General features: G+C 46.2%; 1 protein-coding gene and 1 non-coding gene across 7 annotated transcripts in view; one reads left to right on the top strand and one right to left on the bottom strand.

Annotated features, from left to right (window-relative positions):
• LOC105466581 (interferon regulatory factor 2) overlaps positions 1–26,440 on the bottom strand; it is an 86,706-nt gene that overhangs the window by 21,214 nt on the left and 39,052 nt on the right. For 5 of the 6 annotated variants that reach the window (XM_071092782.1, XM_011715636.3, XM_071092780.1 and 2 more), the window contains 4 exons: positions 19,626–19,718; positions 10,068–10,167; positions 9,131–9,307; positions 8,766–8,812 (listed from right to left, as the gene is read on the bottom strand). In XM_071092782.1, the coding sequence (XP_070948883.1) occupies positions 8,766–8,812; positions 9,131–9,307; positions 10,068–10,167; positions 19,626–19,718 (417 nt within the window). Of the gene's footprint in view, positions 1–8,765; positions 8,813–9,130; positions 9,308–10,067; positions 10,168–19,625; positions 19,719–20,617; positions 22,452–26,440 lie in introns of those variants that run through there. The other variant, XM_011715638.3, reaches the window with a different exon arrangement.
• LOC112424047 (small nucleolar RNA SNORD79) lies at positions 22,575–22,658 on the top strand. Its single transcript, XR_003014695.2, has one exon. It is a non-coding gene; the product is annotated as a small nucleolar RNA SNORD79 (small nucleolar RNA).

Here is a 26,440-nt window from a genome sequence, read left to right as displayed (position 1 = left end):
CAATAACATGACTTCAAAGGCATCGCTCCACTGTATAGCTCGGTTTTTAAATAAACGATACGCTGCCTGCTTTACCAGATGTCCCGAAGGTCCAACGTAAGGGCAGGCCCAGAACATCCATCCCTACCGGGCACGATTTTTACTCCTTCCTCCCCCAGCATCTTGCATCTCTTCTCTTACAAGTTCTAAAGAAGAAGTCTGCCCTTTCTTGGGTCAAGCACAGTGGCTCACCCTGGAATCTCAGCACTTTGGGAGGCCGAGGCTGGAGGATCGTTTCAGCCCAGGAGTTGGAGACCAGCCAGGGCAACATAGCAAGACCCTGTCTCTACAAAAAATAAAAGCATTGGCCAGGTGTGGTGGTGCATGCCTCTTGTCCCGGATACTTGGGAAACTGCCGTGTTGGGAGGATCTCTTAAGCCCAGGAGTTCAAGGATGCAGTGAGCTATGATTATGTCACTGCACTCCAGCCTGGGTGACAGAGTGAGAGCCTGATTCTTAAGGTGAAAAAAAAGCCTGCCCTTTCTGGGAAAAAAACAAAAAAAAACAAAAAAACAAAAAAACACTTGCCTGTGACGTGGGTGAGTCAGCAGGTTTTCCCTTCCTTCACAGCCAAACTTCCGATCCCCCGTCTGCCTTTCCGGACTTGGCCTCTCCACCTGGGCCCCCATTAGTTCCTGCGGTCTCGCTTCCCCTCCACCTCCAGAATCAAGCTCCCAGCGGGTCTTGAGAGCTCAGGCTTTGGAATCAGAAGGGCCTGGGGCAAAGTCTGGCACCTCCCCTCCTCACTAGCTGCGGCTCCTTATTGAACCTCTGTAAGCCACCCTAGGGCACCGCGGACAGTTGTAAACTGAGGACAATAATAGGACCCACGTCATAGGGATAAGGTGAAGATTAAATGAGCTAACCATGTACATGGCACTTATTAGTAAATAAGTACTCACCATTACCAAAAGGTCACCAACATTGGATTTGCTCTCCCAAATCCAATGGCCTTTTCTCAAATCCCTTCCCCCGGCCCCATACTCTGACCTCTGATGGACCGTGCTGTCCCTCCATGGCCGCCTGGACTGACACTGCTGCAATTCTCCACTTCTCCGACAGCAGCCTCCTTTCTCAATGGCGTCCTCAATGACCCTGGTCAGTTTCCCTCCCCCAAGTCATGCCCCACCTTTCACTCTTCCACCTCCATTTCTTCAACTCCCTCTAAAAGAACTAAGCACAGGCCTCTGAAGAAGTGACGAGAGAATTGCTCATTTGTATGGGTTTCCTTTGCTGTCTGACCTTATTTTTTTATTCATTCTGTTTCTAGGTTTCTTATAAAACTAATGAGGCAGTCAGGCTTGCATATATTTAAAAAGCTAAATTAATTCTGATTTCTCCATTGAAGACCTCTAAATGTTACACATTATCTACAGTTTAATTAGTGACAAGTGATACTTTTATCACTTGAGAAAACGATGACTCAGAGTCTAAATTAATTTTCCAAGATCATGCTACTTTTAGCCTGCAGAGACACCGGAACTGAACTCTGTCCTTGGTCACGAAATATGGTTCAATTCCAGGAGCTTTCTGTCTTAAGAAGCCCTTGTATCCTGCCCTAATTCCAGTGGAGACTGAGACACTCTTTTGAACAGTGTTCTACTCTCTCCATACTTTTTTCTTTTTTTCTTTTTTTTGAGACGGGAGTCACACTGTCACCTGGGCTGGAGTGCAATGGTGCAATCATGGCTTACTGCAACCTCCACCTCCCGGGTTCAAGAGATTCTCCTGCCTCAGCCTCCCAAGTAGCTGGGATTACAGTTGCCTGCCACCATGTCTGGCTAATTTTTTTGTATTTTTAGTAGAGATGGGGTTTCACCACGTTGGCCAGGCTGGTCTCGAATTCCTGACCTTAGGTGATCTGCCAGCCTCGGCCTCCCAAAGTGCTGGGATGATAGGCATGAACCACTGCACTTCTACTCTCTCCATTCTTACCCTGTATCCTGCACTGACCACTTCTATAATGGCATCATATATTCCACCGATGGAGGCTGGGAGAGACTATTCCAAACACTGTGTTACTCCCTTCACCCCACTTCAAAAGAAACCGTCATTTCAAAGCTATCATCTCACTGATACTGTCACTCTGGACGGACAGTACAGTCAATGGCACAGTAAAATGGAGCCAGCACCTCCTGAAACGCCTCCATCCAGAGTGCAGAACAGGCCCAGGAGAGAAGGATCTTCACGAAACAGGGTCAAAATTTTTGACATGATTGGAGGTAGAAACATCTAAATCTAAGCTATATTAAAAATCCAAGGATCTCAAATGAAGAAAAGGGGTGTGGAGTTCTGTATGTAAAATGAACATAGAGATCCTGCAGCCCCTGAACAGCCTTCACCCGCAGCCTCTCCTGGACCCCCGATGCCCCACTCCTGCCCTGGCTCAACTGCCTCCTGCTTTGCTGCACCATAACCTGGCCTGGTGAATCCTGGCCAGGATTCATGTCTCCTCTTTCTGCTCCCTTTCTCACTTTAGATAGAGGCTCTTCTGTAAATCAAGTAACCCATAGCTTTCTTGACTTTTAATTTTCTCAACTTACTCCAAAGATTAAAAAAAATAAAAAATAAAAAAAGAAATAAAAGACCCTGCTTGGGTCCAGACTCCTCCACGGTGCATGAACGCCGCCAAACATTTATGTTCAAAACCTTTGCTCTAACTATAGAATCCAAGGTTTGGTCTACACGGGGGCATGAACTCTGCCAAACACTGATGCTCAAGAACTTTTGCTGTAATTACAGAATCCAAGGTTTGGTCTATGGTTTAAGGGATTTTAAGCAGAAGCAAACTGGCAAAAGAGAGAGTTCAGGGGCAGGAGCACGCTTCTTTAGACCTGTAAAATAATACACCTTTAGCTGGTCTTGAAGCTACACAAGCTGAATGGGCTTGGGGATGGACCAGAGTTAGAGGACAGCAGAGGGACTCCCCTCTGCTCCAAGCCTATGCTGTCTCAACCCTGTGCTAATGCCCCTTGTCCCTGAAGCCCTGTTTAATGGGCCTCCAGCCCACCTCCCACCTTCCAAAATGCTCTAATTCATCTGTGCAAAGCCAATCTCTTTGAAGCCAGATTTAAGAACATCAAATTTAAGGGCATCTCTAGGTCTCTGCTAACAGAACATGTAGGCTGAGAGCTGGACTTCACGAGTAGGTCAGGGAACTGGACCCTGGCGAGTGCACGCACCCAGCACAGAGGCTGCAACGCCACTGAGAACAGAAGCTCTCGTAAGACAGGCTGGGGCCTCCTGCCCGGTCCCAGAACCACCTTCCTTCCACTCCTTCCTTAGAATGAGGCCATCGTCATTCTCTTCCTCCCTTCTCTCACTGCAGCTTCCCTCTTGACTTTTTTCCTTAGCTCGCTTTTCTCTGCCTCTTCTCTGCAGGGCCTTTGTCTGCATCTCACACAGCTTCTCTCCTGGAGAAGCCATCAGTGTCCAAAGCTACCAACGCCATTCTCAAGTAAATGACCACACATCTGCCCATTGGGCACTCACTCAAGTGCTATGCTCTCCAGCTTTCTAGCTGGCGTTTACTTTCAGGGCTCTCTGTCACTTCAAAGGCAGCATGTCCAAAGCGAAACACCCTCTCCACAAAACGACCTCCATTCCCAACACTCCCGTCTGAAGGTGCAAGACGCAGGGACCTCCTCTTTAGGCCACTCTTATCTGCAACCTCCGTACCCTCTTCCACTTTCTGGAGAAACGTCTCCTCCCTCCATGCCAGTAGCACCAGCTACGTAGCCTTTCCACAGCAGTGTCTCCGCCCCCACTCCTTCCTATCCCGGTGAGAAAGGCCTCCCTTACACACCAGTTCCCTCCCGCTCTAAGTGTGCTCGAAGGAGTTCAACTGCATCTCATCCCATAAAACTTTTCAAATTGGGCTCGGAGGTCCCGTTCTGAGCCACCACTGGGAAGGGAGGATCCCGGGCAGGCAGAATAAGCCTGATAACCCGCTTCACCCAGGGCATCTCTCATCTTATCTGTTTTTCAAGTGAGTTGCTGGCGTGTGTTTTCATTTGATTACAATTTAAAAACTGAAGACCTCTTCCAACCAGTGAAGGGATCACTCCAGTAGCAGCCCTGCCAGGGAGTGTCCCGTGTTTTAATCCAGCTCATGTCACTGTTAGAGCCAACAACTCTATGAGAAAGAGCAGCCGAACCCCTATCTGCTTTTCTATAACTTCCACCCATAGGTCTGCGCTCAGAACGAATACAGACCAGGCCTAATCTTTTCCAAGCGACTTTGGCAGCCCTTCCCAATTCTGTCTCCTTCATTACACTAACACTTTGATCTGGAAGCACTTTGCAGTTTCAAGGTACGTATGTTTCAGCCGCAAACAACCCTCCGAAGCAGGAAGTACCCATTTCTATTCGCCTCACCTACACGCCTGTATTTCCCATTGTCCCCTCGCACAAACTTCTGCTCTAATTAAGCCAGTTTCCTGTCTCATCCAGGAAAGACAAACCAACTCTAATCTCCAGGCCTTCATTCTTGATGCCCCTAGTGTGGGGGAAGGACCATGGTTTGACCCTGTCCACCCCTCAAGGCCTGGCTTAGGCCCCAAAGGCTACAAGGCACCCGGTGGACAAACCTGGATTCAAATCTCAGCTCTGTAAAGCAATGCAGCCTTGGGAAAATGAATCAGCTTCTCTGTGCATCCATTTCCTAAATGTCTACAAGGGAAACGACCTGCCCATCACAGGGAGAACTCAATGAGACAATAATCATAGCTGGGAACTTGGAATCAGCTGAAAAATATCAACGAGCACCCCTCTGTTTTAACTACTTCTATCCTTATTGTTCTTGGCCTTGTGTGAAGTCTCACAGAGCAAACCATTCCATGATATTTTCTGAAACATATGTATGCACTGATGATGTAGCATCCAGGATTTCTCACTATTGTTTTTCTTTCTTTTTTGAGGTGGGGAAGGGGTCCTGCTCTGTTGCCCAGGCTGGAGTGCGGTGGTGCAATCATGGTTCACTGCAGCCTCAAACTCCTGGGCTCAAGCCATCCTCCTACACCTCAGCCTCCTGAGCAGCTGGGACTACAGGCATGTACCACTGTACCCAGCTGTTTTTCTTGTTTTCACTTCCTTAGATATCCAGTTACTGCCGCACAGGTGGGGCTTAGCTCAAGGAAAACATGGTTCACTGAGTATGCAGGGATATGCTCACAAAAGGAAATGTCAGAGGATGCTGAGGCCATTTCTGCACATACCACATGGCTACTGGGCCTTGGGTCTCCCAGTCTCGGGGAGACTATTTGTTGGGGGACATACAGCATGGAGATGAATCATGAGTGACCCCAAGAAAATTCTAACACTTGGCCTACATGTTGTAAACAGTTTGCTAATTAAAACTTCAACTTGAATTGAAGATTGGGAAGAGCTTGCTTCAACAGCAAATTTTCATACCTAGTTACCACATGAAAGACAAATTTCCTCAGAAGAAACCTGCTTAGTGTATCCGGTTACATATTTGGATAGACTAAGTAGGTTTAGTATATTTGCACAGGGTATATTAACTCAGTCCCTGGGTGTTTTGATATACAATTAAAAGGTAATATATTAATAGCTAGTAATTGTCCTCTGACTTTCCAATTCCAGACGCCCTGGGGAGTTCACTTTTCAAACACTCTACAGAGACAGAGTCCACACGATGGCTTGAACAGCCAGGAAGCACAGAACTCGGGAAGCCCACTGGCCTCTTCCGAGCTTCCCTGCTTTACCATACAGCACAATGCAAGTAGATCGAAATTCCGAAGTTAGGCTGTGTGTAGGCCTAATGAATCACCTGCCTTCTGCTGAAGGAATCAGGTCCTTTCAAAAGAAAAGTTTCAGGTGTCAATCCTATCCTCATGGCACAAGGATTTCATGAAACACACTTGGCTAAGGTGGCTCTTGACCCACATGGCTGCACGAAAGGGGATCTCTCACTTACTTCCCTGGGCCAGGATGGTCAAGCCCACCTAGGACTGTACCTTCCACAACTTGCTCATTTTAGGGCCATGTGAAGACACTGCTGGTGCCGATGTGGCTGCAGAGATCCCGGACGAACGGGACCACCACGTGGCAGGAACTACTAAGACGGACATTTCCTCGCATTGCCACATCCCTGAAAGAGGACGTGCCTTTCAATCCAGTATGTGTCCTGGTTTCATTGGAAGCAATTTTTCTAAGAGATACACAAAATAACAGTGCATCTTAGCATCATTGGCATCTGGCGTTCGATGGAATACAGTGGATGCATGTGAGCAACGTGTGCTGAAAAGGCAACATATTTCTTCATTAACTGTGATTCGGAAATTAAATCTGCATCCTAATGGAAAACCCCTCACTCCCACCCCACATATCCTACTTATTTATGCATCTATTTAGTCAACAAACGCTGATGCATCTATTCAGTTATCAAATACATATTAGTGGTCTGTTCTGGGCCAGACACCGAGCTAGATGATGGGAAAACAGTAGTAAATACGATTCAGTCACACTTGAAATTGTAGCAAATTCTCGCACATTGGTGAGAAAGGTATACTTTTCTGACTAAATAACATGAATCAAAATGTAGGCCTTAAAAATACTAAGTCGGCCAGGCTCACACTTGTAATTCCAACATTTTGGGAAGCCAAGGCAAGAGGATCACTTGAGGCCAGGAGTTTGAGACCAGCCTGGGCAACAGAGTGAGACCTCACCTCTATAAAAAAATTTTTTTAATTATCCATGCTTAGTGGCACACACCTGTAGACCCGACTACTAGAGCGAGGCTGAGGCGAGAGGATCACCTGAGCCCGGGATGTTGGGGCTGCAGTGAACCATGATCGCGTCACTGCACTCCAGCCTGGGTGACAGAGTAAGACCTTGTCTCAAAAAAAAAAAAAAAAAAAAAAAGATCTGTGAGAAATGATATGGCTAACAACTAGGTTTGTTCAATTGTAAAAATATATATATATATATAATAAATATATATATATTAAATATATATATATAAAATATATATATTTTTTAAGAGGTAATATAGGAGAAACATATACACTTAAAAAATACTTAAAAGACATTCAAAAACCACATGTGAATTGTATATGGGTCTTAAGTAAACAAACCACATGAAAATTATAACATGTATGAAACAACTGAAACTCTGAACACTGGCTGGATATTCACTGATATTGAGAAATTACCGTGCACTATTTCAGGTACAATAATGACATCATGGTATTTTTACAGAGCACTTATCTTTTAAATATATATACTGAACTATTATGGAAGAAATGCTACGAGATTTGGGATTTGCTTCAAACATTATATTAAGCTGAACTATAAAGAATTGTTTTTGGGCCGAGTGCTGTGGCTCCCGCCTGTATTCCCAACACTTTGGGAGGCTGAGGTGGGAGAATCGTTTAAGGTCAGAGGTTCAAGACCAGCCTGGCCAACATGGTGAAACCCCATCTCTACTAAAAATACAAAAACTAGCCAGGCGTGGTGGCGTGCGTTTGTAGTCCCAGCTACTCGGGAGGCTGAGGCAGGAGAATCGTTTGAACCCGGGAGGCAGAGGTTGCAGTGAGCCAAGATCGCACCACTGCACTCCAGCCTGTGCCAACAGAGTAAAACTCTGTCTCAATTAAAAAAGAAAATAAATAAATAAATACACAAATTATTTTTGTAAGTCAAAAATGGTTGAAGGGCTGCAATTTCATGTTAGACGTCAGGAAATGGGAAGAGCTATTGATGAAGCAAAACTGGCCGGGAGCTGATTAAGGTTAAAATTAACCTGAATGATGGCCTATGGAGTAAATTTTACTCATTTGTCTCCTTTCTATGTGCATAAAATCTTTCCACAATGAAAAGTTAAAGCACAATCAGGCCTTTAATACAGTGCAGTATTTAAATTTAGTTAAAAATAAAAAATAGTGAAAGTGAAACTGAAAGTATCAGTGCAGAAATACGCTGCCTAAATTTCTTCATCTGCAAACGGAGGCCAGCGAGCTAGACAATCTCTCTGAGATCCCTGGGTCTGTGGCTGCAGTGTCTGCTCTCTGCTCAGCCACTGAGGTTTGTCCCCAGTTTTGCGGGGCATATTCTCACTGTTTACCAAGGGCCACCTCATCTGAGCACAGAGACCCTCAGACCGCAGGGGACTTCAGACCACACAGCCTCGTGAGAACTCACACACACACGCACATCCCACGGGAAACCCTTGTGCGGTGCGAGAGATGCAGGGGGCAGAAGGCAGTCATTGAGAGCTGTGCTGATGGAGTGCTGAAGCTAGCCGCTGTGTCCCCCACCGAAGGGCCCGTGGCGGATGTCTGTAACATACAGTTCACACATTTTATAGAGGTAGAGAACATTCAATACATACTAAAGTATATTTAATAGCCTGAAAATATGCTTAATAGTATGAGCCACAAGCTGTTGTGGAGCTTAGCTGGCACAGAATGACCGCTGGCAACGGCCGTGGTGGCCAGATGGAGGCCGCAGCCTGCCGAGCACAGTGAGAATCTGTGACTTCATTCATAAATTTCCCAGGGAAACGGGATGAGGCAGGGCCCTGTGTACCTATGTCTGCAAGTGGATACATGCCGAAGAGCAAACATGTAAAGCACAGAAGACACAAGCAAAGGAAGAAAGATGACACACTCCGCAGAGGTCCTGTGACTCGTCTTTACGAGGCAGAGTATGAGTCATTAATAGGAACCCAACTTTGGCTTTCTCTCTGAAACACCCAAGATTACCTTGATGTGCTTAACTTTGTCTTCTTTTTCTGTCTTTGGTTTCTTTCCTGTGGCAACAAAAATGTAGTTTTGTATTAATTCATGAAGGGCCTCCAGAGAAACATTTCCCTCAAATTAAATTCTTTCTGAAACTCTCAATGAACTTGTTGCTTTACTCTGTACATGATCAAAATTCCACATGTATCTTTTACTGCCTTTGGTGAATTGAGAGTCTTGTTTCCAAGCCAGGTAGGGGCGGAATGATCCCCCACAGCATGAACAGGCTATTCTACCTGCGAAGTGACTGCAGATGTAGAAATGAAGAGGTCACGAAGGCACGATGACATAAATTGAGTGATCTTGTTTTAGTCTGTAAATGCCTTTACCTTTCTTAGAAGGCCGCTCCGATAGGGGCAGCATTCGGTAGACCCTGAAGGCATTGTTTCCTTTCTTTATGCTTTTATCCTTGACTTCTTCAATATCAGGCAAGGAATTCATGGCACATCTGAAATTCGCCTTCCATGTTTTGGGATCAGGTTTATCTACTCCTGGTTGATGCTTTCCTAACAAAAGAGATAAAGATTAAGAAAGAGAGAGAAAACATTAGATACAGAGGAAGAAATTTCTGGAAACACAGTATTGCTGGTCAGGCAGTATGAGGAAACCTTTTCACTCCAGGCTATACCTCCAGTGACCAATCGTCCTGGTGTACCTGGGGGTGAGAAGGTTCTTGGGATGTGGGAATTTTGTTTTTAAAACTTGAACAGTTCCAGACAAACTGGGACAAGCTGGTCACCCTGGTTCTACTGAACAGCTTGAGGAAACTATAAATGCTGGAAGAATGGAGCACCAGCGTAAGAAAAATACAGAAGACCGAGAGGCTGCAAAGTCAACAGGCAGAGGGAACCTGAGTGCCTCTTTTTCATCTGACGCTCCAATAGAGTCCATTCCTGTAAATAGCTCCCTATGTAAATGTTGTAATAAATAAATGTATTTCTGACTACCTTTTGTAGGGTAGATAAATTTGATCAAAGTTTATAGCATCAGAACAAATGAGTTTCTATTCCCCTGGTAACACCTAGGGAACTTCTTAGAATACCACATTTATAGGAAATTGGAGGACTAAGAGTCTACGAGATGAGGGAAGCATTACTTCTGACGGCTGTAGTTTGCACCCCATGTGTCCTGGATGTGCCTAGCAACAAGTCACAGGTTTTTCACAGCCATCTTCATGAGGTCATAAGCCAGGATATTTTATGTGTAATAAAAACAAAACTAAGCAAGAGTGCCCGCCTCTATAAACGCCGCAGGGAGTTTAGGTACCTGTGTGGATTGCCCAGTTTCTAAAGAGTGGTGCGTCCTTTTCCACGTCCCACCCATGTCTAGCCGCGTGCATCCAGGGGATCTGAAAAATCTTCTTTTCCTGAAGGGGAAAAAAAAAAGGTAAAGAACAACCGCAGTCACGGGTTTTGACCCACCACTGCAAAAGCTTGTGAAGGTCTAGCCAGCAAGATTCCCCACCAAGCATCACTGAATGTGTTGACTGTTGACAAGAAAATCTACCGTAAACCAAACCCACTTCCCCCGCTGGATCCCAAATCCTGACAGCCTACCCCAAGTGACAGTCAGTCCCATGAAGTCTTGCAGAGCAGGAATGTTTTCCAAGGTCAAAGGTGATGATTTGGGATATGCCAGTGTGTTCCATTATTTGTGCCACTTTTCTGTTTTTTAATTTTCTTTTTGGAGACAGAGTCTCGCTCTGTTGCCCAGGCTGGAGTGCAATGGCACGATATTGGCTCACTACAACCTCCATCTCCCGGGTTCAAGAGATTCTCCCACCTCAGCCTCCTGAGTAGCTAGGATTACTGGCATGCGCCACTACACCTGGTCACTTTTTGTATTTTTAGTAGAGACAGGGTTTCACCACGCTGGCCAGACTGGTCTCGAACTCCTGACCTCAAGTGATCTGCCCGCCTCAGGCTTCCAAACTGCTGGGATTACAGGTGTGAGCCACCACACCCGACCCTGTGCCTCTTTTTATAAAACCACAGAAAAATGGTCACCTACTGAAACTTCTAATGCTTATTCTTATAATTTATTCTCATCATTTGGTAAATAGTAACTCCAGCTATCTTCAGTAAATTAAAAATGAGACAACTTTCCAAAACCCTTGATGCTGCTACAGAGAAGTCGGGTGTATCTGGGCCACTGTCGCAGAAACCGAGTATCTCCATTTGCCTATGCATCCAACAGAAATAGAAAGTAATGTTGGAATCCCCGCGGGTCCACCGCCTGCAGGAAATAGCAAGGAGTGCAAACAAAGAGGTAGCGGTTATGAGATGACACATTTTCTGAAGAAACATCTCTCAATACAATCCTTATATCAGACTATCTCTACATCTCTCTCAATGTAACTGAGGTTTGTAATTCAAAACTGCCTCAAGCAACCCTGAAAAACAAATGATTGGAAATTGGAAACGCATGGTTTACTAAGAAAGCCGTCTTCTGAGTGAAGCTACAGATGAGGAACCTGGCCCAAGCAGCTCCTGTGGCGGTAGCGGCAGGTGCTAAGGTCCCACTGGCACTGTGCATCTGCCTACACGTCCACATGGACCTCAGGTACTAAGGTCCCACTGGCACTGTGCATCTGCCTACACGTCTACATGGACCTCAGGTACTAAGGTCCCACTGGCACTGTGCATCTGCCTACACGTCCACATGGACCTCAGCTTTGTTTTCCTCCTACAGCCTCCTGAGCGAGGTATATGTTACGATTTCCATTTTACAGCTGAAGAAACCGAGAAGCAGATTTTAACTATTTGGTCAAGGAACTTGCAGGGTAGTAAGTGTCTAAGTTCAAACTCCAGGTCATGCAACTCCATATACTATTACTTAATCACCCACTCATTATCTCCCAGCTTTTAGATTTGGAAGAGTCCCTGTCCTATGACAGACCGGTTGAGACCTGGATTCTGTAGATTAAAGCCCAGGAGGCCGTACTCTTTTAAAGCTCTCAAGGCAGTTCTGGTAATTGCCAGGTATGCGGGTCCCCGCACTAGACGCTGAGGAAGGAGAGGAAATGTCAGCAGGGGTTTCCACCTCTTCGGTCTCACACAGTGACATGCAGAAAGGGTCCAGCTGTCCCCAAAGAGACTCAGCACCTCTCCACAGAACCAATCACAAAGCCAGAACTAAGACTATTTCAGAACATTGGAGAGTTTCCCAAAACCTGTTAAAAGGAAAATTCTACCATCTTCTAAAAAGTCAGTTATTAAAGGAGAACTGAAAGTGAGAGACTCTTTGAGAAATTCCCTGGTGTTCATTCTGTACCATCCACAGAGAGGGCTCCAGGTTAGCCAATTTCAAAAGACAGTGATCAGAAAGGGGCTGAGTGACATCTGATGCTTTAATGTAGATGAAATCGACAGCAAAATCACTTAATGCCATTTATTGATGTTCACATGAAAATGAATACAAGTGAAAATTGATTTCAGTGAAAGAACTTTTCCTGAAGTGCACGCCCAGAATCTAAAGCTTTATGCTTAAACACCAAGATTCTTAAGAATTTGCTGTTGCACTTTTTTCTAGATCAAAGGAGTTCTAGGGTGACACAATCTGAAATCTAACTTGCAAGACACAAAATTGATACCGATAAAGTAGATCTTTTTAAGCATCTGCACGCATGCAGGCATATACATACACACACACACAACCAAACCTAGTCCCACAGAAACCGCAAAAGTCTTGCAACTACAAAAGCGCTGACCGAACCTAGCAATTACCCACTATGGATCCTCCTGAAATGTGTGACAGGCCTGAGTAGACTGGAAGAGTTCGGATGTTTGTCCCCTCGAAATCTTGCGTTAAAATGTGATCGCTAGTGTTGGAGGTGGGGCCTGGTGGGTGGTGTTTGGGTCATGGGGCAGGATCCCTCATGAATGGCTTGGTGTCGCTTTTATGGTAATGAGTAAGCTCTCGCTCCATTAGCTCCTGTGAGAGCTGATTATTCAAAAGAGCCTGGCGCCTGCACCTTTCTCTCTTCCTCCCTCTCTTGCCATGTAATGCCCTTTGTCTCCCATCCTGAGGCCTTATTAGAGGCAGATGCCAAGGTCATGCTTCTTGTACAGCCTAGAACCCTGACCCAAAGAAACCTCTTTTCTCTATAAATTACCCAGCCCCAGGTAGTCCTTTATAGCAACACAAAACAGACTAACCCACAGACATGTCTCCAAAAACAGATACACAAATAACAAACGCTGGTGAGGATGTGGAGAAACTGGAATCCTCATACATTGCTGTGTGAATGCAAAACAGTGCAGCCAACTCTGCAGAAAAAGTCTGGCCATTCCTCAAGAAAGTGAAACACAGAATTACCTGATGACCCAGTAATTTTACACCTGGATATACACCCAAAGAATTCTAAGCCAACATTCAAACCAAAACTTATACACAAATGCTCATAGCAGCACTACTCACAAGAGCCGAAAGAGAAACAACCCGAGTGGTCCATCAGCTGACGAATGTACAAACAAAATGTGGTATATCCATACAATGGAATATTATTCAGCCACAAAAATGAATAGAGTATTGACACATGCTACCATGTAGATGAACCTTGAAAACATTATGCTGGGTGAAAAAAGCCAGACACAAAAGGCCAAATATTGAATGATTCCATTTACATGAAATATCCAGAAAAGGCAAATCCATAGAGACAGAGAAGAGATTAGTGGTTGCCACAAGCTAGCGGGGAGGGAAATGGGAAGTGACTGCTTAATGGATATAGCATTTCCTTTTGGAGGGATAAAATGTTCTGTAACTGGACAGTGGTGATGGCTGCATATTTTTTAAACTACATGTCACTTTTCACTAGTTTTTCATATTTCAGGAAAAAAAAGAAAAGACTAATAAACTTATCAGAAATATCTTTAAAATCGTATCACAGATTCTTTTTTTTGAAGAAGACCATATGAAAAGGTAAGAGAAAGCAAGATTCATCTTAAAACTGAAAGAGATTCTGACCAGCAAACATTCTGGTCACAAGCTGTGTGTTCCACGGGACATGACGGTGTTGCTATGTGTGTGTAGACCCTATGACGTCAGTACGTGCTAGGTGTCCCATCCCCGAGTGACCAGTCCTGCACATGTGGTGGTGGTACACGCTGTGCATGGATAGACGCCCCATGCCAGGGCCCACCATTTGTACATGTGTGCAGAACTCTGCCCATCTGAAGGAAGGCAGGAGAGATGAGCACTGCTTGACTTCAGAAAAGCATCTGAGATTATCTTGAGCAATGTAGAACAAAAATGTTCCTTGGCCCCACATGGAAACTAGTTCTGTTATCTCCTCTGCCTCTTCTCCCCCCCAGCATTTGCAAGATGTTCCAATTACTGTGCTATTTTTGTTTGGACTCCTTACCTCAGTCAGAGACAGCCTGATGTTTACACAAACACAAGTCTACTTTCAAAGTGAAAACAAGGGAAAGGTCTGATGATTCCCCTGCCTTAGTGCATGGATCCAGGAGGATCTCCCCCAGGAAATAAGAAATCAATAACCCCACCAGTGTTGGGGGTCACACGGAGGTGTGAGAGAAACTGGGACCCCGGATGTGGCTGCCTCCTTCCTTCCTCAAGAAATGGCCCAGGGAACCACAAGCAAGCACGTGGACAAACCCAAAACTAACCTGGTCTCAACAAGTCAATGGCAAGAAGGAAAAAAACAGAGGTTACTGCCCACAGTCAGCAGAGACGTAGAGTCATAAACACGAAACACAGCCTGTGGACAGCCTTTGAACTCTGATTTGAACAAATCAACTGTAACAAGATTATTTGGGAATACTCAAGGCATTTTGAATATGAATGGAGCAGTGATGATATTAAACAGTATTAATTTTGTCCAATTAACAATGGTATATTGTGGATATATAAGAAAATGTCCTTATGTCTTACAATGTACACTGTCAGGGAGTTGCTTTAAAATATCACACAGATACACACAGACACACACACACACACACACACACACACACACACAGATAAGGCAAAATATTCATACATCTAGATGCAGGCATATGAAAATTTGCTGTCCTATTCTTTTTTTTTTTTTTTTTTTTGGTCATTGGGCTACTCAAATATGCTATGCACATTTGCAAATACCTATAACCAAAGGCAAATGGCCCAGCCAAGGCCTCATTCATAAGCTGGTTATAAAGCACTTTTCCAAACTTCCTCGCTGTTCCTTCAGAGGAATCCAAGGGACCCATTCCATTCCCACCCTCCTTCAAACTTATTAAAAGTAGGTGCTATGGTTTGAATATTTGCCCCCTACGAAACTTATATTGACATTTAATCCCCCATGTGGCATGACTGAGAGGTGGGGCCTTTAAGAGGTGACTGAGTCACGAGGGCCCTGCCCTCATGAATGGATTAATCCATTCAGGGATTAATGGATTAATGAGCTGTCATGGGGGTAGGATTGTGGCTTTTTAAGGGGAAGAGAGACCTGTGTTCGCACACTCGTCCCCCACACCAGGTGATATCCTGCACTGCCTCAGGACTCTGCAGAGGGTCCCCACCAGCAAGAAGGCCCTCAACCAGATGCAGCCCCTCAACCTTGGACTTCTCAGCCTCCATAACTGTAAGAAATAAATTCCTTTTCTTTACAAACTATCCAGAGTCAGGTATTCTGTTATAAGCAACAGGGAACAGACTAAGACAATAGGGGATGGAAACAAATGTAAGGCGTTAACGAACCAACTCTTTCTCTCGTACTAAAAATGGAGTAGGTTGAACGGACTTTCTGAGAGCCATGTGACAACTGCCAACCCAGTGTCCATAAATCTGATTATCTTAACAGAACAAAAATACCACCAACGTTGCTCCCCTTCAAGACCACGACATTCATCTGCGTATTCCCAGAACAATTTTGACAGAGGGCCTCCCACTTACCAGGCACTAGGCCTGGCCCTGAGCACGTAGACACGATAAAGACGGCCAAGGCACCAGTGCATGCGGCTTCCAGCCTGGAGCACTTCACGGTAAACACGAACACATCCTGAATGCCGACTGAAGCAGAAGTGAGTCCCACAGCCCCAGGGACAGTGTTTTCTAACAGTCACAACAGTCTTCAGTGGCAAAAGGTATCTTGGAATGATCTCAAACCACTCAAAATATAAACAAGGATTTCCAGGCAGAAAGCTTGTGAATGGGAGGGAAGAACATTAGGCTCTCCGTTAAGTATTTATATGGACGGATGAATGCCAACAAGCCTAAGTTAGCGGAAACCTATAAAAAGACGCCCTGTGGGAGTGTAGGTATGGAGAGAAGAGATCCTGACCCCAGCCGAGGTCTGCAGTGACAGTGATGGCAGTGCCCATGTGCACGAGCAGCACACGTGCCCACTCTGGCTAGGCCTCAGCAGGATGCAGCTTGACAGGGCCTCGGGGCCACAGTGCAGGCCTTGGCCTCTGTGCCAGGGCGGTGCTGAGAGGCAGCACGGGCCGGCAGCCACGGGCACGCTCTTCTTCATCAGCCTGGCTCACGTCCAGCTCTAGCGGAGGAGCCCAGTGAGATGACAGAGGTCTCCTTTCCTTCCCTGCCTCGGGAAGAGAACTCTCGAGCCAAGAGTCAGATGAGCGACGCTCCGCAGGGAAGGGCTGCCTGAAAGGAGCCAAGTGTTCATTTGCACAAAGAGAAATCCATTTGCCTTCTGGTCCTGTACCAGAAAAACATGGACAAAATAGATGGAAGAGAAGGCATCTCAACCGAGAGTCCCAGTAAGGAGGTGACCCTTAGAGGGTGCATCAATCTCCTAAGACTGTCGTGAAAAATTACACAAAATGGGTGGCTTACAGCAGCAGCAATGTATTCCATCACAGTCCTGAAGGCCAGAAGTCCAAAATCAAGGTGTCTGCAGGGCTCACTCCTTTTATTTATTTATTTATTTATTTTTGAGACGGAGTCTTGCTCTGTTGCCCAGGTTGGAGTGCAGTGGCACAATCTCAGCTCACTGCAACCTCAACCGCCTGGGTTCAAGCGATTCTCTTGCCTCAGCCTCCCAAGTAGCTGGGATTATACGCACCCCCCACCACACCCAGCTAATTTTTGTGTTTGTAGAGATGGAGTTTCACCATGTTGGTCAGGCTGGTCTCAAACTCCTGACCTCAGGTGATCTGCCCACCTTGGCCTTCCAAAGTGCTGGGATTACAGGCGTGAGCCACCGTGCCCAGCCAGGGCTCACTCCTTTCAGAGGCTCTGGGAAGATTCCTTCCTCGCCTCTTTTTGGATTCCTTCGGCTGTGGCTGCCTATTTCTAGTCTCTGCCTCAGTCCTCACGCCCCTCTCCTCTGTGTGTGCCTTCTCCTCTTCCGTGTGTTATAAAGGCACTCCTCATTGGAGTTAGGGCCCACCCAGAAAATCCAGGATGATCTCATGTCAAGGTCTTTCACCATATCTGCAAAAACCCTTTTTCCAAATGAGGTGACATCCACAGGTTCTGGGGGTGAGGATGTGGACATATCTTCTCGGGGAGCCACAGTTCCATCCACTACCGCACCAAGAAGGGACTAATGGTTAGTCTAAACCAATCACAGAGGTCAACATACCAGGCACCTGTGCAACACGATTGGTGTGAGACACTGTCTGTTCTCCACTGCATCAAGCCAACCAAAACTGGTGCAGGTATTTTTAAAAAAGGAAAAGCAAAAACAGACAACTTACTTCTCTTTAGAACACAGCAGCATAGGCTTTCCTCTTCCACTCCACATCAAACAGTGATGCTACCTGTTCCTCAAGACAGAATCCTACCTAACCTCTCTGTGCCTCAGTTTCCTTGTCTGTAAAATGGAAAATATTAACTGTACCTACCCCATGGTGGCAGAAGGTGAGTTAATGCATGTACCTTGCTTAGAAGGGTGCCTGGCACACAGTAAGTGCTGAGTACTCGTCAGCTTTCATTCAGTGTCATTTGCTACCCTGGCTCCCCAGCTCCCCTTTACTCTGGTCCCCGCTTCCTTATACCTCCATGGCACCCCTGCTAACTGAGCTGACCAAGGAGCACCTCCATTTCTTGTTTCTTTGGAAGAAGCTGATTACATATGTAAATCTAAAACACTATAGATAGAGCAACTCTAGAAAAATACATTGTTTGCGTTAAGACCTTGAGATATGTGACAGGTCACAGGGAATAAGCATATGGTTTCTTCATTTCTATTTACTTAGTGCCCCACCTTGTTTCAGAAAGGCTCAAACAGAGCTATTCAACACAGTAACATTAAATTCAAAATAAGGCTGGGCACTGTGGCTCATGCCTGTAATCCCAGCACTTTGGAAGGCCAAGGCAGGCAGATCACTTGAGTCCTGGAGTTCCAGACCAGTCTGGGCAACATAGTGAAACCCCATCTCTACAAAAAAAATTCAAAAATTATCCAGGAGTGCACCTGTGGTCCCAGCTACTTGGGAGACAAAGGTGGGAGGACTGCTTGAGCCCGGAGGCAGAGGTTACAGTGAGCTGAGATCGTGCCACTGCACTCCAGCCTAGGCGACAGAGGGAGACCTTGTTTAAAGAAAAAAAAAAAAAATCTAAATAAGTGGATAAAAGGAAAAGGACAAAAAGAAATAAGATTTAAAAGATATCTGAAAAGACCCAATAAGGCCAGGAATGATATTAGTTAAAAAAAATTATACTGCAATATCCTGTTCCCTTGTTGGAAGCAAGCTACAAACTGCAATCTGGCTCTAAGCTCTTGCACCTGATACAAAGATAAAGCCTGGCCAGCTAAATTATTCATTGTGTCCTTAAGATTAAAAAAGAAAAGGGGAGGGAGTGGAGAAGAGGAAAAAGGCATTTACTCAGAAGTGTCCCTGGTAGGAGAGGAACTTCTCTCCTGGGCCTCCTTAAAGAAGGCATGATATATATTTAGTTGTTTTTCTAGATTATATAGTTCTAGAAGTTTTTCATTTTTACCTACATTATCTCTTTCTGATTCACCCCTAATAGCTAGGATCAATTAAATTCAGAGTGTTTAGGTTAGCAAAGTAAGGGAGGGTTTGTGCATGGAAGGGGCAGGTTGTAAAGGACTGGCTGCTTTTTCAGGAAAGGTGGGCACACAGATGGGCTTCATTACAGAGGTAAAAAGAAGGTTTTTTCTTAAAGACAAAAACAAGCTTTCTTTAAATAGAGAACATTGAAAAGGAAATGCTCCATTCCTAATATAAAACCCTGGAGTTCCCATGTCCTCTAGTCCTAAAAGGCCAGGAGAAGCAAAAAAAAGGAATTTGGAGAAGGAAGAGGGTAAGAATCCTCAAAGAACAACACAGCAAGGAGCTTTCCATAGGCAGTCAGCCAAGACACCAAAGGTGAGCAGACACTGGAGACTCCAGGCTGAGGCTATAGTCGGAGAGGATACAAATCCTTTTGCGACCGGGTTCAGTGGCTCATGCCTGTAATCCCCACACTTTGGGAGGCTGAAGTGGGAGGATCACTTTAGCCCAGGAGTTCAAGACCATCCTGGGCAACATGGTGAGACCTCAGCTCTACAAAAAAAAATACAAAAATTAGCCAGGTGTGGTGGCGTTTACCTGTAGTTCCAGCTACTCTGGAGGCTGAGGTGGGAGGATGACTCGAACCCAAGAGGTCGAGGCTGCAGTGAGTCGCAATCGCACCACTGCACTCCAGCGTGGGCAATATAGTGAGACCCTGTCTCTAAAAGAAAAAAAGCCTTTGAGATGATAACTTGATGTTTTATGATCATTTTGCATTGGCTGTTTTTTGTCATGAATGAGCCTAAGATTTTGAACACAAACAATTTTACTTTCGGCAGTCTGCTTGGGCGTGCTTCAGCCAGGACCTCTCTCACACATACACCCATCCTGATCCACTCACCTTGTTAAGCCACTTGAGCCCTGGGATCGTGTTGGAGTTTATCTGCTCCTCCAGCCACGGGCGCATGCGCATCCTTTCCACCGGCATGGTGCCCTTGCGGGAGAGAAACACAGCGTCAGGCGTTGGTGCCACTCAGTGTGGTGTCCGCGCTGCAGAGTTCTACACCCCGCCTGACCCTTTCCTTCTCTCCTTTCCTGGGGTGGGGACTGGCGAACTGGGGGGTTGGTGTACTCAGGGGCTGTGTCCTAGAGCCACCTGTGCAAGCCCAGCCCTCGTGCTGGCCAGGAGGCTATCTGGGGACACAGGGCGGTCCAGGCCTGCCCTCCACTGGGAAGGTCCTATGGACATTGGAGACGAGGACCGGCACTCCTCCCCGGGACTTTGCCTCGAGGGGGGCTTTATCCCCACTACCCTGGCCGTATTTTGAGGCTTCAGTTGCTCGGAGGCCCCAATGCCTTTGGGGATTATCCTTCCAAGAGCCAGGGGTGGGCAGAGCAAAGCAGTTGTGGGAAAGCACTGACAGTCAAGCCATTCCTTTTGAGAATCTGGGTTATACAAACGCTTTCAACCCCCAATATTAACATTTAAAGCTCGAAAGGAATCAGTTAATTTGGCTTTCCCAAAGTTTTCCACCAATTACCCATCCCTCCCAACTTTATTTCCAGAGCCCCCGGCACCCTGCACAGGTATCTCCTTTGGTTTTGCTTTTACCCGAGTGCAATCTCTCACCCAAGTGTCTTTCTTCAATGCCAGCCTCCCCTCTGACCTGACATCACCCCCTTTTCCTTTAACTTACTTTCCCTTTGAAAATCATTCTCCTAGTCTGACCGCCATTCCTCCGCCAGCCCACACAATGCCCCCCGCTGCTTCCAGATGCCTTTCTAAGATAGACTTCCCCTTGTCCATCGGAATAGATCCAGAGGGGAATCACTAACAAAGTACCTTCCACACTGCCCCCCACCCATCTTCACCCTATCTATGCCTGCATTTACTTCTAATCTGGGGTCCAAAAGTGAAGACGGTTCCGGTGCAAGCCTCCATTCTATAGGACCTCACGGACAGTGTGACACTGTAATCCTCTTCTCGATCCTGATGCGTCCCTTCCTTCTTTGGTTCATTTCCTCCAAAACTGAGCTCTGAAAATTCTATTCATTGGCATTTGGGCTGATGTCTCAATAACTCTCCTTTCCAGCTTGCCATGAACTTCCTCTCTCCTCTATTCCCTGTGCCCTGAACATGCCAGAGTTATAAGCATCCTTCCATGACCCCCCCGGCCTCACCCCGGGCCTGCAGGAGTCCACAGCCTTTTCCTTGTACGCCTCCCGCAGTCGGGCCCACTGAATACTGCAGACACCTCCTGCTCCGTGCTCATCCCATGCCCTCTGCTCTTCATTCCCTGGCCTTGCAGGTCCTTATCCGCCCTCTAAGACCCAGCCTCCTCCTCCACAGGGGTTTCCGAGACCACTCCTGCCTAAAGCAGTCCCTCTGCCTCCAGCTCCTACGATACTCACTAATCCTACACTGCTCCTCTGAAAAATCAAACATTGCTTTAGGGCAGTTGTTTTAAGTGAAGTCTTTCATCTTATCCCTTGCTTTACCTATATACTTCTCAGCTGTGTACACTCCACTCTCTTTTCCTAACCAAATTTAAGTTCTACATAGCAAGAACATCACCTTCTTTTGTTCTGGAGGCTGGGTCTCACTCTGTCACCCAGATGGGAGTGCAGTGGCATGATCACGGCTCACTGCAGCCTCAACCTCCTGGGTCCAAGCGATTTTCCCACCTCAGCCTCCCGAGCAGCTGGGACCACAGGTGTGAGCCACCACGCCCAGCTAATTATTTTTAAATTTTTGTAGAGATGGGGTCTCAACTCCTGGGCTCAAGCAATTCTCCCACCTTGGCCTCCCAAAGTGCTGAGATTACAGACATGAGCTCCCATGCTCCGCCTTCTTCTAGGTCTTTTACTAGTCCTACAAAGCCCAAATGTTGCCACAGGAAACACTCACTACAAGGCTCAGGCCAGCTCTGAAGATCGCTATGACAGCCTAGGTGGGGTGCCGTCAGAGGCTGGCCTCATCCACTCATATGGAGGCTCCAGCCACCAATCTTTGAGACACAAACAGGAACCTTAGAGACACTTCACGAGGACATGGAATGGCCGCAAGGAGTTGCAGATACTGCTGCTCTTGGTCTCATTCATTCATTTGTTCCATTCATTCATTTGTTCCATTCATTCATTTGTTCACCCACTCATTCAAAGATCATGTATTGAGAATGATGCTCCAGGAACGGGGAAAGATGACATTCCCTACCGTCTAGGAACTCCCGATCTAACAGGACACTGGAAAGAAGGGAGGTACCATGCTCCACGAAGACTCCTGGCTACAAGATGATAAAGAGTTTCAGAAAAGTCTGGGGAGTGCTGGGGAAAGCTGTGCACAGAGGAGTGCACTGGCGACCCCTCAGAGGCTTACCCTGCAAGAGCTCTGCCAGCCAGGGTGGTGACCACCAGCCCAGCCTGATCCTCCCTCTGGAAAAGACCTCAAGACACAGATTGGAAACCACTAAATCCAGAGCAGTCAAGAAAGTAGAGGGAAGAGCGAGGGAAGAGTAGTTACAGGATAGGGGTAGGTACAGTGGTCACGAGTGGAGAGCAACAGATGCCAGTTCTCCTGGCAGCCCGATGTGCAGAAGCGCTGTGTGTGGTCCCTGGCACTGCGGCTGAGCCTGAGCCTAGCAATATGGAAACATGAGCGGAGTGTGGAAGTGGCCCTGCTTCCAGCTAGTACTCAGAATAATATCACATTTCCTCCATTATCTTTCTCACAAATAACCCAGTTGGGCAGGGGGCGGGGGGTGGGGGGGGAAGTCCCATCTGAAATAGTTCAAAAAGCCATATGGTATGGTTCCTCTCAGGTGCCCCCACCAGCCCACGGTGGTTCCTGTTCTCATGTTAGTGATGGCTTTCAAAGTTCACACAGACGAGAATCTCTCTGAAAGACAATGAAGATCAGTTTGAAACGGAAACAGTAGTTGAAAAGTCCAATTGTCAGGTAAAGCAAAGCACCAAGACAAAAAAACCAACTTTCTGTCTTTAAAACTAAAGCCTGTGTGTGAAGACACATTCGATCCACGCCGTTCGCAGATTCTGTATCTGTGAATTTGCCTACTCACTAAAACATCTCCGCAACCCCCAAATCAATACTTGGTGCGTTTGTGGTCACTTGCGGACGTGTGCTGAATTCAAGTCATCTGACGCACGTGTTCCCAGCTGAAGCTGGACAAGGCCACACTCTGCCTTCCTGCTCTTGCTCTCCTATGGCAAACAAGTGTCCTTTTCACAGGCTACGGAGTGCGACATTTTTGCATCTTTGTGCTTTTTGTTGGTGACTTTGTTGTTTCAAATGGCCCCCAAGCATTGTGCTGAAATGCCTTCCCAGGTTCCTAAGAACCAGAAGGCTATGATGTGCTTTACAGGGAAAATATGTATATTAGATAAGCTTTCTCAGGCATGCATTAATAGTGCTGTGAGTTCAGTGCTCATCAATCAACAGTAAATATTACAGAGGGTATCTTCAAACAGAAACACGTAAGACAAGGTTATATACAATGATCAGCTGACAAAATATTGTGACCAGTAGCTCGCAGGAACCGAATGTCCTCATAAGAAGAGGGAAGTGTGGACACGGACACACAGAAGAATGACGCGTGAAGACACAGACACAGGGAGGATGGGCACATGAAGCCAAAGGCAGAGACTGCAGTGAGGCTGCTGCAGCCCGCCATGCCTGGAAGCTGGAACGGGCAAGGAAGGATTCTCCTGAGAGCCGTGAGGCAGAGCAGGGCCCTACTGATGCCTCGATCTGAGACTTCCGGCCTCCAGAATTGTGATGGAATACATTTCTGTTGTGTGAAAACCATCTGTTATGGCAGCCCTGAGCAACTAACACAGAAGGGAGAGCTGCAAAGGCCCCGAGGCAAGGTGGCCCCTGTGAACGGCAGTCAGTGACAGGGAGGGCCCAGAGACCCAGCTCACCCAGAAGACCATGCCTAGGATTTTGGTCATGACCATGACCTAAGACTAAAGAGGAAACCGAAGGATTTTAGCAAAAGAATGATAGGGTCAGTTTGGCCAATAGTAAAGGGAAGAGCTGACTGTCAAATCCAGACCAGCGCTTCACCAACTTGAATGCACACAGGAATCCCAAGTCAGTGGATTCCAGGCAACCCCTGTGGTCTGCATCTCTGACAAGCCCCTAGGTCCTTGGGTCACACTCTGAAAGCAAAGCTCCAGAGTCCCCTTGTTTTCCATGCTTAATGGCCTGGATCTCCCATGCTCCTGCCGTGTGGTCATTTTGGCTATTCTGATAGACTCCTCCGCTGGTCGGCTTGCCGGGCTTGTCATCCACCGGCTGGGTCCGCTCCTCACTTGCGCAGTGTGCCTGTCTAGTAAGGATGCAGCTCCGCCAAACCTCAAGCTTATTGGAAAAGTTCATAATCTTAAATCAGGACTGTTATTAATTATAAGTAACTTTTAGAAAAGGCAAAAAATCAAACAAGTATTTTATCAGAGTAAAAAAAAAAAAAAAACTTAAAAAGGTCTGTACTTATTTCAGGTTTTGTTTGTGTTTGTTTGTTGGTAGGATATCTCCAATGAGACGCAATGAAAAGCTCACCCAGTCACATGGAGGCCCTTCTCCTTTGTGACTTGATTTTTTTCTCCCCTGACTCATCTCCCACCCTAGGAAGGTAGTGCATTACCAGTGCGCTTGGCATGCGAGAGGTTATAAAGGTTGCCATTTGACATAGGTTTCTCTAGACTAGCAGAGGGTGAGCATACATCTTTACTTCTGTGAAAAACAGCAAAGGCAGAATCTACCTCAAGCCTAGCACCAGAAACGGATCATTTAGTTGGACACTAAAAATAGATTAATTATGCTTCCAGAGATTAAAAGACTGAGATGACAGGCACAGAGGGTCAGGGGACTGAGGACTGGAAAGCAAGATGCTTACTCGGTAGGTATCATCCAGCTTCCATTACTGAAAGTCAGGGTGACGTGCTGGTCTTTCTGTAAGGCAAGCCTCCCACAGGCACTAACAGCCAGGCCATGTGAACCTCGAACCGAGTTAGAGCAGGCAGGTAACTCAGTGGAGATGACACAGAGCGGCTATGTTTGTCTAAGAACCAAATGCACAGAAGTCAGGACAGTTGTGCCACGGCCCTGACTCTGCCATTGCTGGTGTGTGTCCTTGGGCTAATCACTCCATCTTTCTGTCCACACTTTGATCATCTAGAAAAATGGGACGTTTTAAACAGATGATTCCTGGGGTTATCCATGATACGATGAATCATAATTTGATATTTTTTTTTGTAAGCTTCTCTTCTTGTACATCAGGTTGTTTTTAGAAGTAAAATGCTAAAATTTTATGGTCCTACAAACCTAATATATGAGCAACCTGTACTTCAAAGTAGGTAAAAGAGTTGAAGCATCTACCCTGGAGCCTGACGAGAGGCAATCTATAAAATCACCTTTGAGGCCGGGCGCGGTGGCTCAAGCCTGTAATCCCAGCACTTTGGGAGGCCGAGACGGGCGGATCATGAGGTCAGGAGATCGAGACCATCCTGGCTGACACGGTGAAACCCCGTCTCTACTAAAAAATACAAAAAACTAGCCGGGCGAAGTGGCGGGCGCCTGTAGTCCCAGATACTCGGGAGGCTGAGGCAGGAGAATGGCGTGAACCCGGGATGTGGAGCTTGCAGTGAGCCGAGATCTGGCCACTGCACTCCAGCCTGGGTGGCAGAGCAAGACTCCGTCTCAAAAAAAAAAAAAAAAAAAAATCACCTTTGAGATTTGAGGTTGGGACTGGTTTCAAAACCGTGGCATCTGGCCATAAGTCAATTCAGCCCACGGTGGGTACTGAGAATATCACTGGTGCCAAGCCTGCTATATAAGGCATGCAAGCTATTCGTTGTGATTCGTAAGTCACGACTGATCCTCCATGAAGTTGACAGTACTATGGCCATGATTAGTGCTATTAACAATGAAGTTGAATTTTCACCCAAATAACTGAATTTTGGTTCTTGGAATAGTAAGAGCAACGGTGACCACTTATAGAGCACTTAACTATGTGCTAGGCATTAAAACTAGGGTTTTCTTGCTAGGTATGGTGGGATACTCCTGTCGTTTCAGCTACTTGGGAGTCTGAGGTGGGACAGTCACTTGAACCCAGGAGTTCAAGGCTGCAGTGAGCCATGATCACACCACCGCATTCCAGCCTGGGTGGCAGAAAGAGCCCCTTTCTAAAAATAAAAAACCTAGGCTTTTCTACAAGTTTTGTCATTTAACCCTTACAACCCTAGGACGTAGGGACTTTATTATCCTTTCCCACCTGCTAGTAAGTAGAGAGCCAAGACTCTCATTTAAATTCAGGCCTGTCTAACATGAAAAGCTCAGGCTTATCCACTCTAACCTCTGCCTTCATCTTACTTTAGAAAGCACTGAGTTATGATGACCTCTTAATTGTTCTACTTACTGAGACTTCCCAAACTCCTCTCTGTCTTGCATACCACTGACAGTCATCTTCCTAAAATACCATTTAATCATGTTAATTCTCTGTTCCAGAGACTTCTAAATGTGCCTGCTGGACTTAAGGTAATAAATTCCTTAGCTGAGACGGGGGTGGTGCTTCTGGTAATGGTGCAATAGGTAATTCAGACCTGACTCTCAGGCTGACTAGCTAAGAAACATGGACAAAATATATTTTTAAAATCCATTTACATGCATCAGAGAGCTAACAAGGTAGTTAAAAATTA

This window comes from Macaca nemestrina, chromosome 3 (genome assembly GCF_043159975.1).
Source record: "Macaca nemestrina isolate mMacNem1 chromosome 3, mMacNem.hap1, whole genome shotgun sequence".
NCBI lineage: Eukaryota > Metazoa > Chordata > Mammalia > Primates > Cercopithecidae > Macaca > Macaca nemestrina.
This window is presented reverse-complemented; position numbering and strand designations above follow the sequence as displayed.